This window comes from Notamacropus eugenii, chromosome 1 (assembly GCF_028372415.1).
Source record: "Notamacropus eugenii isolate mMacEug1 chromosome 1, mMacEug1.pri_v2, whole genome shotgun sequence".
Classification (NCBI taxonomy): Eukaryota; Metazoa; Chordata; class Mammalia; order Diprotodontia; family Macropodidae; genus Notamacropus; species Notamacropus eugenii.
Window position 1 is genome coordinate 45,272,404 of NC_092872.1, and position 20,257 is coordinate 45,292,660.

Below are 20,257 nucleotides of genomic sequence, written 5' to 3' on the forward strand. Positions count from 1 at the left end.
GAGCAATGTGTCTATTCCTATGTCCATTTCTTCCACTTTCTTCCAGTGAGAGACAATGTGGTGGTGTACAAAGAATGCTGGGCTCACTCAAGAGATAGGGTTTCAATCCTGTATCTAACACTTAACAGCTATATGATCCCAGTCTCCTAGACTCTGCTTCCTCATCTATAGAACAGAGACAATAACCTTTCCAGCATTTACAGTGCAGGGTTATGAGGAAAGTACTTTGTAAATCTTAAGGTACTACAGAAACGTGAGTTATTATTTTGGGGCAGAATGTGCTATGCTTTCATTTAAATTCAGTTCTTCCATTAGTGAACACTGTGTACAAAGTCAAATGGGCCTTGTCCTCATGAGGGCAGGCAAAGAACTGAAGAGAGTGGCTAGTTAATAATATAGTTAAAAAATGCAGTAACAATCTTCCTGCTGAGCTCCAATCACGTATCATCAAATCCCTACAGTACGTTTTGTCCCACAGGCATTTCAAATTCAACACACCCTAAACAAAATTCATTATCTTTGGCCCAAAGGCTTTTTTCTAATTTCCCTGTTTTTGGCAAGGGCACCAGCCCATCTCACAATTTTGGACCTATACTTGGCTCTTCACTGTTTCTTACCCTACTGCCTATATCCAGTGAATTGTTAAATCTTGTTGATTTTATCTCCACAACATTTTCTCTTACGTCCTTTTCATTCACATCAAAGCCACTTTATTTTAGGCCCCATCGATTTGGCCTGGCCCACTGAAACAGTCTCCTAACTGGTCTCCTTGCTCTCAAATCTCCTTCTTCCAACACCATGTCTGGAATGCATTCCTTACTTACTTGTGCCTCTTAGAATCTCAAACTTCCTTCAAAGCTCAGTTCAAGCTTGACTTCCTGCCTGAGGTCTATCCAGTTTTCTTCCAACGGTGGCACGGCCTCCTCACCACTTGAAAGTTCCTCGTATTGACTCTCTATGAACTGTGTATTTACTCCTATATGTCTATGTGTTTTCTTCAATAGAATGAGAAACCTTGAGTACACGGACAATTTTATCTTTATCTCTACTGCTTTTAAAATAATTTGTTTTCTGTTTTCAACAATCACTTCCATAAGTCTTAAATTTTTCCCCCTTCCTGAGATGGTATGCAATTTTATATGGGTTCTACACATACATTCTTATTAAACACATTTTCACATTAGTCATGTTGCATAGAAGAATTAAAATGAATGGGAGAAACCATGAGAAAAACCACGCCAAAAGAAAATGTAACACAAGAGAAGACAGTCTGCTTCATTCTGCGCTTTGATTCCCTAGTTTCTTTCTCTGGATGTGGATGGCATTTTGCCTCAAGAGTCCTTTAGGAATGTTTCACTTTGCTGTGAAGGGCTAAGTCTATCAGAAACAGTCCTTGCACACTGTGGCTGTTACTGTGTACAATGTTTTCCTAGTTCAGCTCCTTTTACTCAGCATCAGTTCATAGAAGTCCTTCCAGGCCTCTCTGAAGTCTTCCTGTTCATCATTTCTTACAGTTATAGATGGTGCCTGGTGAGGAACTTCCTCTAGGAGTACAGAGAGCTATTTTCTCTGCAAATTCCAGTATCCAGAGAGTTGCCCAAGGGCATGTAGAGGTGAAGAGACTTTGCCCAGGGTCACCCAACCAGTATGTGTCAAAGGTGGCCTTCCTGAGTGTGTGGCCAGTGCTCTACACCATGCTGCCTCTGCCTGATACCTAACAGGTGCTTCATAAATGCTTGATTGATTGGTTTAAGTCGAGCCATTCCTTTTCCTACTTCCTTCCTGTTTGTCTCCTTATAGTTTTATCCTAGTTTCAAAGCTGTAAAGTTACAAGGAATCTCAGAGGTCTACTTTAACCCTGTCTCTTAACAGTTAAGGAAATTGAGGGCAGAAATGCTGAGTGACTTGCCTAAGGTCATACACTTCATAAGAGGCAGAGCCCTATGAGACTTGAACCCAGGTCCTTTGACTCTAAACTGAGTACATTCTTTTCCTTCCTTATCCTACCACTATCCTTGTCTATAGTGTATCTTTCAAGTAGAATGTAGCTCCTTGAAGGAAAATTTTTATTTCGTTTTGCAGCTGCCCCAGGGGTTACCCCACAAGGGCTAGCATGGTGCTTCCTGTTTGTTGGATTCTGGCCTCCCCTGTGTTGGCAGTGTGCCTGCGCCTTTCAATCACCCCGCTTGTACTGCGCTGTCTCCAAACAAACAAACCTGGCCCAAAACAACGATGCAGCTTATAAAATTTCCATTATAATTCCTCTCTTGGGGCCCTTTCCACTTTAAATAGGAATAGGTCAAAAGGCATTTTTCAGGGTCTGGAAAAAGGCAGACGTGTCTGCATTAGGTGATCAGGTTTCAGCTTAGCTTAGCAGTTAGTTACATGTTGTTCTGTAAAACTGGGTGAGGCGCAGTTCTTTAGTACACTGAAGAAGGAATCTCAGAGAAAAAAGAGCAATGAAGTTAACAAAGGGACAAAACATGCAGTAGGGACAAGATGCTTACATAGCTCCTTGTTCTATTATAGGGCACAAAGATCAGGGAAACATCATTTAAATAAATAGAACAGATATACACAGTGAGCTCCCTGACGGCAGGGATACGAAAAAGGTATCAAAGTGCCTGGCACAGAAAAGGTGCTTCATAAATGCTAATTGTCTCATTGCTGATTGACGGATGATAGTTGGGATAATCTTTCTTAAAACACACACCTGGTTATGATATTACTCTGCAGAAAAAAAATTGTGGGTGACTCCTTATTTAAGCCCCCACAATTTGGCACCACTTCCCCTTTTCAGTCCTATTCCACTACTGCTTCCTCTACAGCCCACATGAATGACTCTTTCCCAACAATCCTTGAGCTCTCACATTCCCATTAATGGCTTCAATCACACTATTTCCTATGCCCTGATATTCCTTTCAAGCCTCTCTTCATGTGCTGAATTCTTAACCATCCTTTAAAGACCAAATCAAATTCCACCTCTTCTATGAAGGTCTGTCTCTGATTCCTCTGAGCAGTGACAATGTTTGCCTTGGGACCTCACCTGGCACTGTTTTGTAAGTCTCTGATGTACTTCTCATGTAACGTTGTGCACTGTGTTCTTGCTCTCCAACTGCTGTCTCCATGAAGACAACTATTTCATCTATATTCTATACTTCTGTGTCCTACACATAGCAGAGAAGATGCAATGCAACACGGCAGACAGAGTGTGGGTCTGGGTGCAAGTCACAGCTTTCACACTCTATAGCTGTATGATCACAGACAGGCAAGTCACTGAATCTCTGCATCTCAATTTTTCCATCTCAAAAATGAGAGGCCTCTGAGAGACGTTTTAGCTCTATATCTCACATTTATCTAAGCAGATACTTCTGCTCCAACTCTGATAAGACTCTTTATGAGAAGAAAACTAGTAAACTCCACAGTCAACAAACCAGAAGATGGGAGAGTCTGTCCCCACAGGCAACCCAACAATCATTGTAACAAATATTTGTTAAGCACCTTTTACATATACTCAAGGCACTTGAGTCAGGTGCTGAGGATAACAGAGTTCCTGTAGAACTGGACACAAAAGGAGTGCAGATGTGAGAAGTTGAGAGAATCTCCAGGAAAAGTAAGAATATCCAGGTATAAGATGCTAATCAATGTCTAGAATTTTATATCCTCATTCAAGCAGAAGAAATCAACTATAAGAGGGGAGAATGTAGCAAGGGATAGATATAAATCTAGACGGGTGATAAGAGTAACATCTTGTACTTCTTTCATGACTTTTCCCATATGAACATTAGCACCATCATACAGGCCCTCTGGCAAAAAGCTAAAAAACCAAAGAAGTATAAAGCATGTCAAAGGCCAAATAAACCAGAGGCCAACAGCCAGAACTCACTTTGGGGTTTTCAAGTCTGACCTCTTCAATCACAGCCACATCACCGTCTTCATCTGTGGAGTGGGTGCCAAATGAGATGTTGGCCTCGGAGCCTTTGGAAGTCTCTAAAATGTTGTCAACAAAGGTCCCTGAGGTTTCATTGGTCTCATCAGTGGTTCCTAGAGAAGATGATGACTTCTTCTTTGTTGAATGTTGGTTTAGAAACCTCCATCCAGCTACAAGAAAGAAAACGACCAAGAGTGGCCATATAGGTTAATAAATAAGCAATAGTGCTTATGATATGCCAAGTGCTAAGCAAAGAAAAGTGCAGTACAAAGAAAAGCAAAAGAGAGTCCCCATTCTCAAGGAGTTTTCAGTCTATTAGGGAGTCAACACAGATACAACTATGGACAAAGTAGCTATATACAGAATAAAAGGGAGCTAATCAGAGGGAAAATACTAGAATTAAGAAAAGTTAGAAAAGACTTCCTGTACCACGTGCGATTTTAGCTAGGACCTGAAAGAGGCCAGGGAAGCCAGGGGGCAGGGATGAGGTAGAACATTCCATGCATGGGAGACAGCTAGTGGAAAATGCCTACATTTGGGAGATGAATAGTCTTATGTGAGGAACAGCAAGGAGACCAGGGTCAAAGTGTACCCTGTGGGGGGAGGGGGGAAAAGTGTGGGTAGTGGTTTCTAAGGTATAAAAACTCTGGAAAGGTAAGGAAGGGACCAGGTGATGAAAAGCTCTGAATGCCAAACAGAAGATTTTATAGTTGATCCTGGAAATTATAGGGTGGCACTGGAATTGATCAAATTGAGGTTGGGGGGTGGAGAAGTTGAAATGCTCAGAACTGTGCTTTAGGAAGATCAGTTTGACAGGTGAATGGAGAATGGACTGATGTGAGACCAGTAAGACCAATCCGGAAGGCTACTCCAATAGTTCAATAATGAAGAGTGAAGTGCCTGTGCCAGGATGGTGGCAGTGTTGGAGGAGAAAAGGGGATGGATGTGAGAGATGGTATGATGGTAGAAGTGAAAAAGCTGAAAGGCCTTGGCAAAAGATTGGTTATAGGGGGCAGGGTAGAGTGAGAAATTACGGATGACACCTGGGCTGTCAGCCTGCATGACTGGGATGGTGGCACCTTCAACAATAATAGGGAAGTTGGGAAGAGGGGAGGGTTTGGGAAAAAGATAGTGACAGTCACTTTAAGAAGAAAACTAGTGAAGGGTGAGACTAACTTAGGTGACCAGTGGTGAGCATGGATTTCTTTGTGCTTGCTTGACTAACTTTCATGTGTATTAGCAGCATTACATCTCATTTCATAAAGACTGAATGAATTGCTGAATGCCAAAAGCAGCAAGACAGATTTGGGTAAAACCTAGAAAACCTGATGGCTTTATATCAATAACAAAACCAACAGAAATCATATGACTATCTCAATAGATGCAGAAAAAGCTTTTGACAAAATACAGCACCCATTCCTATTAAAAACACTAGAGTATAGCAATAAATGGAGCTTTCCTTAAAATGATAAGCATAATCTAGCTAAAACCATCAGCAAGTATTACCTGTAATGGGGATAAGCTAGAAGCCTTCCCAATAGGATCAGGGATAAAACAAAGAAGCCCACTATCACCACTATTAGCCAATACTGTACTAGAAATATTAGCTTTAGCCATAAGCAAAAGAAACTGAAGGAATTAGAATAGGCATTGAAGAAACAAAACTATCATTCTTTGCAGATGACATGGCAGTCTATTTAGAGAATCAACTAAAAACACTATTTGAAATAATGAACGACTTTAGGAAAGTTGCAGGATCTAGAATAAACTCATACCAACCATCAGCATTTCTGTATATTACCAACACAAGTCAGCAGCAAGAGATAAGAGAAATTCCATTTAAAATGACTGCAGACAATATAAAATATTTGGGAGTCTACTTGTGAAGACAAACCCAGGAGCTAAATGAACACAATTACAAAACACTTTTCACATGTATAAAGTCAGATCTAAACAACTGGAAAAGTATCACAGTTGTTTGTGGGTAGGCTGAGCTAGTATAATAAAAATGACAACTCTACCTAAATTAATTTACTTGTTCAGTATTATCCCAATCACACTACCAAAAATTATGTTACAGAGCTAGAAAAATAATTTAAAAAATTCATCAGGAAGAAAACCTCATGGCTTTTAAGAGTGTAATGGAGATTGCAAATTGTTTAAAAATTAAATAAAGACCAGAACAAATATTTTGAAGAGCAATAAGGTGATGTCCTTAAGCCTAGGCATTCCACTGCTAGAATCTTGGCAATTTTTTTTGTTTGTTTCTACTTGGTTAAATGTTGAGGGTTTTTATGCAAGATTTTGTTCTTTCTTTATATTTATTTCATGGATTGTCTTCTCCCTCCTCTTTCCCGCTTCCTGGGCCTCTTCGAAGTCTCAGTGAAATCCCCCCTTCCTCAAGAAGCCTTTCTTGTCCCCTCTCAATGCCAGTGTGTCTCCCCTGAGATCATATCTCTTTTATCCTGTCTGCACACAGTTGTTTGCATGTTAATTCCCCCGTCAGACCTCAAGCTTCCTGCGGGCAGGGGCTGTTTCTGCTTTTCTTTACGTCCCCAGTGCTTAGCACGGTGCCTGGCACATAATAGGTCCTCAATAAATGTGTGTTGGTTTAACCTCTAAATAAAACTGTGGTTCTGAACATTTTTGCTGAGTTAGGTTCCATTTTGCCTTCCTATGACATTTTTACGTTAAATCCTAGCTTCAGAATGTCTGTACTACTTCACAGCAATGCAAGGACCTAAAACATTCCCGAAGGACTCGAGGCAAAATGTCATACGTATCCTGAAAAAGAACCATGAAATCAGAACTCAGAATGCAGCAGACTGTTTTCTCTTGTGTTGTTTTGTTTTTTCTCATGGTTTCTCCCATTCATTTTAATTCCTCTATGCAACATGACTAATATGAAAATGTGTTTAATAAGAATGTATGTGTAGAACCCATATAAGATTGCATGCTGTCTTGGGGAGGGAGGGAGAAAGGAGGGGGAGAAAATCTAAGACTTATGAAAGTGACTGTTGAAAACTGAAAACAAATAAATTAATTAAATTTTAATAAACAAATTTCAAATTTTAATTAATAAATAATTAAATTAAATTTTAAAAAAAGAATGTCGGGGCTAAAAGGCACAAGAAGGCTAAAGGCCTTGGGAGCAAAAGGACAGACTGGATGACGTGTCCAAGTATCTTTGCTTTATGATGCTGATGCTGCTGAGATTGAGAATCTACTACACAATAATGATTACAATGGTGATAACCTATTTTCAGAGTCCAGGTTTGCCCGTGTAGATATGGAAACCCCCTCTAGAACACAGCTTGGCGGCTCTCTTGTAACTTGTGGTCTTTAGGAAAGTGTGGAGTACTGAGAGGGGAAGTGACCATCCACAGTCATGCTGCATGTGCCAGAGTCAGGATGTGAACTCCAGCCTCTCTGACTCCAGAAGTGGACCTCAATTCCCTCTGCCTTGCTGCCTCTCAGTCAGGGCAGCTTAAATCTATACAGTGCTTTAGTTACCAAAATGCTTTTATCTATTATCACCTGATTTTTACAATAGACTTGTGAGATAGTGCAAATACTATTATCCTGATTTTGTGCATGACGAAGCTGAGGTTCAGAGAAGCTAAAGTTAGGACTGTCCAACTGTTAGGACTTTAATTTAAAAAATATGGAAAGGAAAAAACAAATTTATAGATATTCATGGCTGTTCTATTTAGTACTGAAAGCAGCCTATGTGCCTGGCTATTGGAAGACGGCCAAATAAAATACGGTAAGTTGATGCAATAGAAAATTATGGTGCTATAAAAAAGGATTAAATAGCAGACATGCAGAAAATTGATTAGTTATCCTGCTCTTAAAATGGGACAGCTAGGAGGCTCAGTGGATGGAAAGTCGGCCCTAATGTCAGGAAAGGCTGTGTTCAAATCCAGCCTCAGATACTGTGTGAACCTGGCCAAGTCACTTAACCTCTATTTGCCTCAGTTTTCTTGTATGTAAAATGAGGACAATAATCCCACCCATCTCCCAGGATTGTGTGAAGATCTAATGAGGTGCCAGCTGTTAAGCACTCAGCACAGTACCTGCACACAGTAAGCACTATATAAATATTAGGTATTACTAGCTGCTGCCGTTATTGTTGGAACCACGATTCCAAACCAGGAACGTGTGTGTTGAGAGTGGAAGAGCATGAGACTAAGGAAGAGGAATGAGGTTGAGAACACTCTCCAATTCCCTGGTCACGGGGCTCCAGGCAAGGCATATCAGCTTCTGTACCGTGGGTCTCCCATCCAAGCAGGACATGTGAGGGCCACATATACTCTAGGATCTCTCAAGTCTCTTGCAGATCTAACATTCTACAAGCTCTTACATCTTCTGATGAGAAGGACAAGTTCCTTCCTCTATGCATGAATGATGCAGGGGAAGCTATTGCACTTCCAGGTTAGGACAGAATTTTAAATAAGATATCTCTAAAACCAATACAACAAAGCAAAGAGTGATTGACTTGGTAGGTCTCTCCCTTCTAAATAATGTAGTCTCTGCGCAGCATTTCCTAGACACCCTTTTGAGGAACTTGTGCTTACCCTTTGTTGGGGTTGAATGCTTGGGACTGAATTTTGACCCTGCTCCCATTTCACCCTGGGATGCTCTTCCTCTTCTTTTGGTGCTTTTGGTGCTCTCTTCCTCACTGTCAGACTCTGTGTGGAAGGTGTCCTCTCCTTCAGGTGCGAGAGATTCTTCAGGCACTGGAGCCAAGTTAACCATGGTGAGGTGCTCACTTCGTGCCTTTTCCCTTTCATATTGGCGGCTTAAATCACTTTCTTCTGCAAAAACATGGGAAATATACTTTGTTGTCCGCTGTCGACCTTCATCTTCCATGAAACCCTGAAGAGATCAGATTAGGTTAATCATACTGGGAAACTGACTGAGGATATAGAAGTGGCATGTTTCAGTGAATCACACCCCAAATGTTGACTAACAATTAGTTAACTAATCATTCCAAAGTATTATTCTGTCCCCAATGGAGCATGAAATTTCAATATATTTGAAGTCAGAAGACTTGGCTTCAAGTTCTGTCTGCCTGACCTTGGGCAGGTTATGTGCCCTCTCCGGGATTGGGTTTTCTCAAGAGCAAAATGAGGGAGATGGACTAGATGTACTCTGAAGTTTTTTTCCGCTCTAATTCCAGTTTCCTCATCTGCAAAAGCAGCTCACCCTAACGTCATGTTAGGGATGAGAAATGAAATACAACAATTTAGCAATCTAAAAATGAGCCAGTTGATTCTTGGTTATCCCTAGTGATGGAAGGCAGGGACAGCTTAAGTAACTGAATCCTAAAGAATGGTAAATTTTGACTTTATCCAAAAATTTCAACCTCTTCCCTAACCAGATTGTTTTCTGGGAGCATACAGGATTCCATCTCTTTTTCTATTCCATATGTTAGTGGATTACTGACAGAGTAAATACACCGACCAAAAGGCTAACACCCAAAGGGCAGAAAGACAAACTATCTGAAAAATCTGCAATTGGCCACTAACCCTTAAATAACAGAGCTGGCTTAATCATGCCAAAATGATGACCTACATTTACATAGCACTTTAAATTTTTTTAGAGGGCTTTCTGTACAATAACCTTGTGAGATAGGTAAGGCAAGTATAAAGTCCCATATTATAGACTAGAAAAACAGGCTCATCTTAGAGGTTAAATAATTTGCCTATAGTTACATACCTAGAAATGATCAGAACCAGGACTCAAACTCAAGGTTTTCTGAAGAGCAGTCTGATGCTCTTCCCATTTCCAACATGGTGGTCCTACCTAGTTTTCTGGTTCAATCAAGTGTGTTTTTTTTCATCTCTGTATTTATGTTATATCTAGAGACAAACCAAGTCAGTAAATATGAGGTGATGTCACAATGTTACCTTGACCACTTTGTATCTCTCAAGTAGACGACACAACATTCTTGCTTCCAATTTCCCCACATTCATAGCCATCCGCACCTCAGCCTGGGAAATTCCTTTGGTGCCTCTGCTTTCAACTGTTTGGAACAAGAAGATAATATTTATTCATTCAATTAACAAAAATTTACTTAGCATCTACTAAGTATAGAGCATTGTGCTAAACAAGAGGGGAAACAAAGCTAAATTAACACTACAAAGATAATATGGGTTTACCTGCAAAAGTCACTAAGGGTAAGGCTATTTTTCTTCTGGGAAGCACAGATTTTTTAAAGGCAGCAGAATCCTCCAATGCAATCAAATCCTTGAGATGCTGCCATCTCCTCTGAGTTAAATTACTGTACTGAATATTAAGAAATCAAAAGCTGATTGTCCAGATACATTGCCCATTTATTCCTTAAGGTTTCCTCAGAGACTTCATAGAATTTCAGAGTTTCAGAATTTCAGACAGGATAGTGAATATGGTGTCGCAAGACCTGAGTTTGCTTTCTAGCTCCCCAATTTACTTGGTGGAATGTATATTTCTTGAGGGTAGGGTCTGTTTTTGCCTTTCTTGTTTTCCCAGCGTTTAACACAATGCCAGCACAAATGCCTAGTGAATGACTGACTTCAATACAAGTAATTTAACTTCCCTGAATCTTAGTTTCTTAAGATGTAAAAGGAGATTAATCAACCAATCAAGAAGCATTTATTAAGTATCTTCTCTATGTTAGGCACTAAGGATACAAAGAATGAAACAATCTGTCAACTAAAATAACACTTGTGGTAACAACCTCACAGATTTGTATTGAAGTTCAAAAGAGTTAATTTATATAAAATTTTATAATCATAAAATACACAAACTCTCATACATATGTATGTACACATATATACGTATCTGCTATAATTTTCTATTAACTAAGAACCTTGAGACAAGGAAACTATAGCTAACTTCTATATCTCTTCTCCCTCCAGTTCTAAAATGGAAAACTGTAATAACATGCACAATCCATAGCAAACATGGAATACATGAACTCTGTTGTAGAAGTATACTTCCTCGGCTCCTTAGAGGACACCGAATAGAAATCAAACTTCTCTTGATGATTCACTATCAATGCCACAATACGTGTAAAGTACTCTGCCAACAGTGATGGACCACAAAAAACAAACGATAGCATCAATTCCTGTCCTTCGAGGTTCTGCGGTCCATTGTGGACACTCTCTACATGCATTACCATACTATGCTAGAATGTAGTGAAGCCCTCAGGGGCTATTAAGGTGTATTATAACAATAACAAGAATAAGAAACGCTTTCCTACCATTTTGAGGTTTGTAAAACGCTTTCTCCACAATTTCCCAGGGAGCTAATCAGTGCACATATCAATACGACTACTTGATAAATGAGAACTGCAGTGTGGAGGCCTGACCTGTGGTCTTCTGACTCCAAGATCCTTTTTACCATAACTGCACTAAATCAAGAGCTCCAGGCTGTTGCGCCTTTGGAGTTGTGTAATTATAGTACAAAATGCTCTGGGTTTGGAGTCAGAGGACATAATAAGATCAGGGTGGTCTTGGGCATGTACCTGGCTTCTCTAGCTACCACTCTCCTTACATGTAAATTGCTTAAACTCTCTGGCTCCATCCATAAATTAAGGATAATAATAGCACCGCTCTCACAGGAATATTGTAAAGATCAAATGAGATATGTGAACTGGCTTACAAACCTTAAAGCATTATATAATGAATACACCAAATGAATGAAAAAGCATTTATTAAGTGCTTACTATGTGCAAAATACTGTGCTAAGCTTTAGGAATAAAAATTGAAAAAGTAGCCCTGCTTCTTCTCTCCAGGAGACCACATTCAATACTGGAAGACAACACAAACAGGAGTGGTCTGCTGCAGTGCAGATGTAAAGGTCCAAGTGTTATTTCGAGTGCAGCAGCAAGGTAGCTGGGACTGCACCTTCTTTAATGACATTTCTAGTAATAAAACCCTATCTGTTTCCAAGGTTAAACCATTTGATGGTGCCAACAAACTTTAGTGTGTAGAACTTTTTTCTCCTGAGTTTTCAGGGGCTGTGGAGGAGGTAGAGGCTTCAGTTATTATTATTATGGATGTCTTTTCCCATCAAAAGATGCCTAAGGTGAATAAGGATCATAAATTTTTGCGGGGAATGAATATCAGAAATCTACTTCAGTCTTTACAATTTACAGATAAAGAAACCAAGGCCCATAGAGGTTCACAATCTGTCCAAGGTCATAGAAGTCCTAAGAGGCAGGGAGAAGGTTCAAACTCAGCACTGATTAGATTTGGGATTCATATTTTTCTCACCAAAAACGTTGTGTTTTATGCCCTTCTCAGAAATTAAGCTAAAAATCCCTCTATTCTAATACCAAAATAGACAATATAAAAATGCACATTTTGGCTCCTATCTCTTTACTGTCTCAAACTGGGTAGGACTAATATGCTTCATATTAAATCCAATTATTAGCAAAGAAAATTGATGCTCTCATGCATATAACAAAATAGTAATTATAGAATGAGTATGCAATTTCACAGCCCCCTTCATTCCTCCTTTTTAAAACTAAATCCAGGCTTGCCTCCACACTAATCTCCTTAACACTTTCAATTCCTCTGCCTCTTAATGTTCACATTTTTACTATTTAAAAAAAAAAACAAAAACATTTGACCCTGCTACCTGCCCCCCGCAATATTTTTTTTCTCTTATAGCCAAACACTTCAAAGGAGGGGATTCCACACATCACTTCCAATACCTCACAGTATCTTTAAATCCCTATAGGCATGCCTTACACATAATTGGTACTCAGCAAATCTTAAATGAATGAACGAGTAAAAACTGACTGCAACTGGCTTCCATTCCCATTTCAGTCACTGAAATAGCCAATTACCCAACCAACCTCAAGAAGTAACCTAAGGAAATTTGCTCAGAACTAATCTTCCAGAACAATCCTAGCAGATGTTTGACAAATAACTGAATGAAGGCTTCCTTCCATAACTTTTTCCTGTCCCTTACTCAGTTTGTTTTGATTAATGGTATTTACCACTTTTCCCAGACCCTTTAGTTCAAAATCTTTTCTACTAGTCAACAAGCTCTGTTTCCTCTGTCAGTTCTTTCTTTGACATATTCTTTCTCCATTTCTAGTGCTCTAATCAATGCCTTAATTACTGTATAGCTTTATACAGCAATAACCTAATTAGTCTCTTTGACTTCAATGTTTCCTCTCTTCAATCCATCCTGCAAATGCCACTAGCTGGATCTTTCTAAAACACAGTTTTATTATGTCCCTCCCTACTTTAAACACTTAAAAAAACCTCCCTACTAAGCACTTATTTGGTACTTAATAAACGGTTGTTCATTAAGACCCCAAATAGTTTGATTTGAAATTCCCTAAGCTGACATTCAACCACTTCCATCAACCTGACCCTATGCTTTCATGACAATCCAATAAACAGTAGCTCCTATATATATAGCTCTTCAGTTTGCAAAGTCCTTTATTCACAACATCCCACATACTAGGTACTTCAAGGATTACTGTCCTCATTTTACATTTTGAAATGTCACCATTTCAAACACTCCAGGATCCAAATCCACATCTTCTATCTCCAAGTTTAGTGCTGTTTCCATTCTATCATGAAGCCATTTTTATTAGTCATTACTCAGAACAAAGATCCTCTAACTCCAATGAGAACTTCTTTGTTTTTTACTATTCTTATGTCATATTAATTCCTGCTTCCATATTCTTGCTTATGTTTTTGGGTTTTTTGGCTGTCAATAATGTCATCCCCATCTCTGAACTTCCCTAATGGAGCCAATCAAGACCAAATCCTTTCCTGAAGAATTCCCTGATTAACTTCATCCCATAATGACTTTTCCTCTACTGACTATCTATTGTACAGTGCGTCTTAAACCCCATATGGAGTTGTGATCCACAGTTTAAAAAGCACTCAAGGGGTGATGAATGGAAAAAGTTTAAGAAGCCCTGGTCTAAGCTATACAACCTTCCATTAGATCCTCTACAGTTCTCTATTTCACGAATACACATTTGACTTTCCAATAATTCATAAATTCCATGGATAATGGCACTATTTTCTTTTTCTTTTCTATTGTCTCAGAGGCTAGCATGATGCTGCTGAATCAATAAAATATAAAAGGAATTATTGATTAAACTTCAAAGGGAATGGGAGGCAGAGTCAGATGTCCGTAGTGAGGGTCTAACAGTCAAGCACTTAATTCTTTGCATGAGCTTCAAGCTATTTTTGTCTGGTAGGAAAATTCAGAATGAACGTCCCAGGATCATTTAATAAACAGAAAGAACAGTCTGGCATAGTACAAAAGTCATTGTCCTGGGATAAGACGACTCAAGTGCTAGTCCTTACTCTGTCACTAACTAGATGTATGACCTTGAATAAGTCATTTTACTTTCCACGGCTCAATTTCCTTATCTGTAATATCAGGGGACTGTGATAATGAAGAACACTTCTTACCTCTATGCTGATGAGTGATAGGCTGGGGCTCAGAATGAGACATATATTTTCACATATGGCTAATGAGTGGATATTTGGGTTTTGTTTTTTTCCCAAGACTATTTTAAGAGGGGACTTTTTGTGGGCAGGTGTTTGGGAAGAATAGTGATACTGATACTAAAAAAGGAATAAAAGAAAAAATGTCAACAAATAATTTAAAAGAATAAGCGGGAGAAAGAAGCATATTTAGAAGCAGACTCAGTTAAGCAAAGCAATGTTTGAACTATCAACATTGTTATATGTTAAGCTTGAAATACACAAAATCCTCAAACTGTACATAATGAAGACTGCTGAGTCTTTTTCTGGTTTTTCTTTTTTTGTAAAAGGAAATGTTCATATTTGCTGATATATGTTCAGTTCATAATAACAATAAGGAAAATTTTAAAACATAAAATGAACTGAGGGGACTGAACGACAAAACAGGTGTGCCAGAAAAGGTTGTTTAAGGGATAACTGAAAACATACAATACAATGCTTTAAGGTTTACTCATTTCATCCTTGATCAACAAATACGAGCAGCTTTTGAGTGGTGTGTGAATTGGGAAGCAGAAAAGAGCTCATCCTAAATGCTTTCTTACTCTGTCTATAGCAGTTTCCCAGTACTGCGCCATGTTTCCCCACTTGGCCTTCCCCCAGGAAGCTCAAGGCAGGTAAGAGAAATTAAATCAGTTTTCTTTACTACTCACTGACCCTCTGCTGCTACTCCTGGAAAAGCCACAGGTGGAGAGATGTTTATGAGGCTTGCTTTTCTCTTTCATATATTTAGGAAATATCCCAAAGTTTCAAAGCCCACCTCCCCACCTAACAAAAAAGCCCAGGTTCAGCTACATAGCCTTCCTTAGACCACAAAGCCTTGTGAGGCTCCCAATAGCAGAGATGCATGGTCAGAAGATACATTTATGTTACAGCTATCATAAAGGACTTTCCTGTGATTAAGAATCCTAATTTTTTACACATAGACAAAACACTTTAAAAATTAAGCTAGTTCAGAAGCATGATTAGATGGATATAACATGATAATGCTACCTACTCAGTTCATAAGTTTGTGTTAGCATGTCTCTCTCATAGACGATGTCAACAGGCTGGATCACCTTAGAAATCACTTCGTCATCGTCATCATCGTCTTGATCATGATCATCTTCTACCTTCCGTTTAAATTCTTTCAGTAGTTTGAGGCATCGGACCATGACATGTGTTCCTAGGAACATAAGCAAACAACTTTCAGTAAAGAAACAAGTAACAGTGTCAAAACATATGTAAGCATAAAAACGGAAATTCAACAAGTCATAAATCTATTTACATCAAACCCAACAAAATCTTTTCTGTATTAATCTTGGCAAGTCACTATACTTCTAAGTCTCAGTTTCCTGATCTGTAAGAGAAGGGGATTGTACTAGATGTGTGTTTCCCAACCTTATGAAGTAGATGAACTCCTTTTCTAGCTTAAAAAAGTAACAAACTCTTTAAGGATAGAATGAGAAAACGTGACAAAAAGTTACTAGGAATTGAGTAAAATTTTTTAAATGAACTTGTTAACAACAGCATCTACACATATGTGAAAAATGATAATCCATATATGTAACAGACATTGATTCAATATATGGAAGTACGTTTGCATATTTAATATATTGAGTCATGCCATCTATTTTGTTGGAGGTAAATAAAGATCAAAATGGTGATCCTTGATGTGCATAAAATTTTGAAGGCCTGGCCCTGTTCCCTTCAGGGATTCTCAGATCACAGGTTAGGAACCACTGGACTAAACAGATGATCTCTAAAGTCTTTCCCAACATTTATGATTTGTGATCTAAATCAACTTAATGCATAACTTAACCTGATATTTTTTGTTGTGAAAACTCTGGTTTGGGCCTACTATCCTGGAGCCACAAGCCCAGAAGCACCTCAACTGTGATATAGAGTAGCAGATGGAAAAAGGAGCTCTGGGCTCTAAGTCTTGGCTCAGTCACTAATTCAGACAGCTCTGGGTCCTAGTGCATAATAATATCTACTGACATTTGGCAGCTAGGTGGTGCAGTGGACAGAGCACCAGTGCAGGAGTCAGGAGGACCTGAGTTCAAATCTCACCTCAGACACTTGACACTCACTAGCTGTGTGACCTTGGGCAACTCACTTAACCCCAACTGCCTCATCCTGGGTCATCTCCAGTCATCCTGATGAATATCTGGTCACTGGACTCAGATGGCTCTGGAGGAGAAGTAAGGCTGGTGACCTGCACAGCTCTCCCTCACTCAAAACAAAGTCTAGCGCAAGTCATGTCATTATTTCTCTGATGGCATGTTCTTCTTCGGCAACACAGGACAAACATACCTAGAGATCTACTGACATTTAAAACACTGTTAATTCTGAAAAGCACTTTACATGCAGAGTCTTGGTTGAACTCGCGACAGCCCTGTCAGGTAGGCAGTACAGGCATTATTATCCCCATGTACAGGTGAGGAAACTGAAGCTCAGAAAAGTCTCAGTTTTCCTACTCCCTAATACGTATGGACTCAAACTCTAACTCCTTAGCTTGACACTGAAGGCCTTTTGTTCTCCAACTCTAGTTTACATTTCCACCTTTACCTTGTATCAGTCCCTTTATAAAGACCCTATTTTCAGCAAAACTACGCAAATCGCTGTTTCCAAAACAAATTCCACACTTGTCCACCTCTGTTTCTGCTGTTCCCTCTGTTTTGAATGTTTTCTCCCTAGAATTTCTTTTTAATATATCCTGACCTCAAGATGCAGTTCAATTGCCTATGAAGCCTAACCTGATCCTCACAACAATATATGGTCTCCCCCTCATCTGAATTCATATGGTACTTTGGGTACCACAGGCATTCCCACTGATATGGGAACTTTGCGTTCATGTGGTACTATAACACCTTCTTATATTCTGCCTTCTATTATGGTCACCTGTATACTCATCTTATCTTTCCCTAAATTCCTTGAAGGCAGGACTAGTAGAGAGTAGACTTCATATATACTTGTTGGATTGAACTGGTTCACAATGGGGCATATGTCCTGCTGAGTCAGTGAAGAATCCTAAAAAATGCAAGAGTAACTATGGCAGAACATGATGACCAGCAGGAGGCAGTAGCAGCTAATGGATAAAACAAAGAACTAACCATCAGAAGCCCTGAGTTACAGTGATAGCTTTGCTGCACTCTTGGTATACAGTATACACTAACTCAGCCAAAGCACTCTTTATATCTCAATTTCCCCAGGTATGAACTTCAATTTTCCTAGCTATATAGCATGGAGCTATCACTTTACATCCTTTTCACCTAAATGGCAAAAGGTTATTTAGGTCTGAAAAGAGCCAATGAAATCATAGGTCTAGTTCAAAAAAAGTCTTTTGAGCTTAGTGGAAGAAAGAATTATAATAATAAAAGGTACCATGAGTACCAACTCCAATGCAAACCTCAGACTTATGATTAGTCAAAGGATATATAAGCAACAATAAATTAGCATGATTGACTAGACACCTGAAATACCTTCTTCCAAGACAGCAACCTAACAATACTGCGTTTAAGAGAAATAGTCAATTTTCTCCTAGTCAATAACCAAATGTTTCTTCCCTTTGTTTTCACCTTCCTTAAGAGACTAACTAGCCAAGAGGCAGAGAAAAAGTATCATAACAGATACTAACGAAAGCAAATAAACTTCATCAGGACTATGTTGGGCTCTATTGGTAATGGGTAATGCTATTAGATCACTTTTCCTTCACTCCAGCTAAAGCCAAAAAGCCTTTGATTTGACAAAACTATTTATCAGTCCTTTCAACATTCCTCAGGATCCTACTGTTATTAATCTGAAATCTCTTCTGCTGAACATTAGATGCCCCATTTCACTAAAATTCACTAAACTCACTAAAATTCTTGACAATTGGTGATTTATTCATATTTTAACTTTAAAACAAAGCTGAATTTCTTTCATGTCACAGGTCTAGAGGAACACACTGTAAACTAGTTAAACAGAAATATTTATTAAGTCTACTACGTGTTAGTCCCTGCCCTCAAGGAACTTAGGGAAAGATGAGTATACAAGTATGTAAGAGAAGGCCGAATATTTGTTGTTCAGTCGTTTCAGTCATGATTGACTCTCTGTGATCCCATTTGGGGTTTTCTTGGCAAAGATACTGGAGTGGTTTGCCACTTCCTTTTCCAGCTCAGTTTACAGATGAGGAAACTGAGGCAAACAGGATTATAGTGACTTGCCCAGGGTCTCACAGCTAAGTGTCTGAGGCTAGATTTGAATTCAGAACTTCCCAACTCCAGGCCCAGTGCTCTAGCCACTGTACCACCTAGTTACTCAGGCAGAATATAAGAAGGTGCTATAGAAGAGACTCCCAAAGTATCATGAATTCAGATGAGAGAGAGATCACATTTTACTGTAGGATCTGGTTGGACTTCAAACACAATTGAGCTGAGACTTGACAGATGAGTCAGAGTATATCACAAGGAATTACAGGGAGAGAACATTCAAAGAGGGGACAGCAGAAGCAGAGATGGGCAGGCCAGTATGAACAATGATAATAAAAATAACAATATCCTTCTCTAAAAAAGCACAGCAACACTGAAGGAGGCAGAGGAGGCTGAAGGGCCTTAAAGATCATCCTTGGAACATTCAACTACTCCTACTTGTGACTACGCAGTATAACAACCTAGACTTAAGAATTCAATAAGTAATATTATTATAGAAATAGTACAGAGATAATTCTAATGCCTGCTTCACTTTACATATAAGAACTCTAAGGTTTTGAGAGAAAGGCTAAGTGACTCAGTAAGACCCACTCTTCTGCCTCTAAATCCAGTACTCTTGAATTAAGTATTCCAGAGCAGCTCTAAACTACCTCAATAACACCCTATTTTTAAGATGAAGAAACAGATTCAGAACAATAAAGTGATTTGCTCAAAGTCACTCACCTAATGTAAAGGTTAGAAGGGTGCTGAATTCTTATCTCCCCTCCCCCAAATGTGTATTGATATTTCTTATTTTCAAGTCATCTTAATTTCTGAAAATATTCCTTCTTACCTAATGAAAAAACCAACTGATACATCCACTAAGTCAAGTCTGACTTTGCATCTCTGCAAAGAGGAAAGGCTGATACATTTTCTTAATTCTTCTTGAGGGCCAAGCTCCTAGTTCATAACTACACAGCATTTAGTTTGGGGTCTTTTTCAAAAACAGAATATTCCAAGACCAGAATTCTTTCAACTACATTACGGATGTTTATGACATATACCAATCCACACTTATAAATTCAATAGGTAAAACTATTAGAGAAATATTTTTAGTATCTTGTTTCATGAGATACTGCTTTTTTAATGAGCCTCTGAAGGCTTGACTCGAAAGAAGTTAACAGTAAAGAATATACAAAGTTTAGTCCAGTTACTTTGTTTTTTCTCAGCTTTAAAATAAAAAATATATTTTCATTTCAATATTTTCAAAGGCCCATATTTTGAAAACTATACTTCAAAATATTACCATATTATTTTATCTGTGAAGAGACCTCATGCTGCGAAAAAAACCAAAGCAGATCATGATTCATCTACAGGGACTGAAAGATAAATGGTCTGTGGTTCACATTATCAGGGTGTATCAGGAGCAGGACTTGAACCCAGGTTTTCCTGACTCCTCCTATCAATTATGCCATGCTGCTTCTCAAGCATTTTGATTTTGAAGCATTATCTAGAATCCAGTTGCTGCCTGGGTAACTAGAGATTATTTCTGGGCTGTGATATAATTTTTCCTAAGAACTCAGTCTTGGGGAAATCCAAGCAACTTCATAGTATAGAAGTGGATTAAGAATCAGGAGCCTTGGACTCTAGCATGGCTCCATCACTAG

At 38.9% G+C, this 20,257-nt stretch overlaps 1 protein-coding gene across 1 annotated transcript in view; it reads right to left on the bottom strand.

The window, feature by feature from the left end:
• GTF3C1 (general transcription factor IIIC subunit 1) overlaps positions 1-20,257 on the bottom strand; it is a 128,577-nt gene that overhangs the window by 54,820 nt on the left and 53,500 nt on the right. The window contains exons 7-10 of the mRNA XM_072598050.1: positions 15,437-15,604; positions 9,844-9,959; positions 8,509-8,809; positions 3,887-4,101 (exon numbers count right to left, since the gene is read on the bottom strand). Coding sequence (XP_072454151.1) covers positions 3,887-4,101; positions 8,509-8,809; positions 9,844-9,959; positions 15,437-15,604 — 800 coding nt within the window. The remainder of the gene's footprint in view (positions 1-3,886; positions 4,102-8,508; positions 8,810-9,843; positions 9,960-15,436; positions 15,605-20,257) is intronic.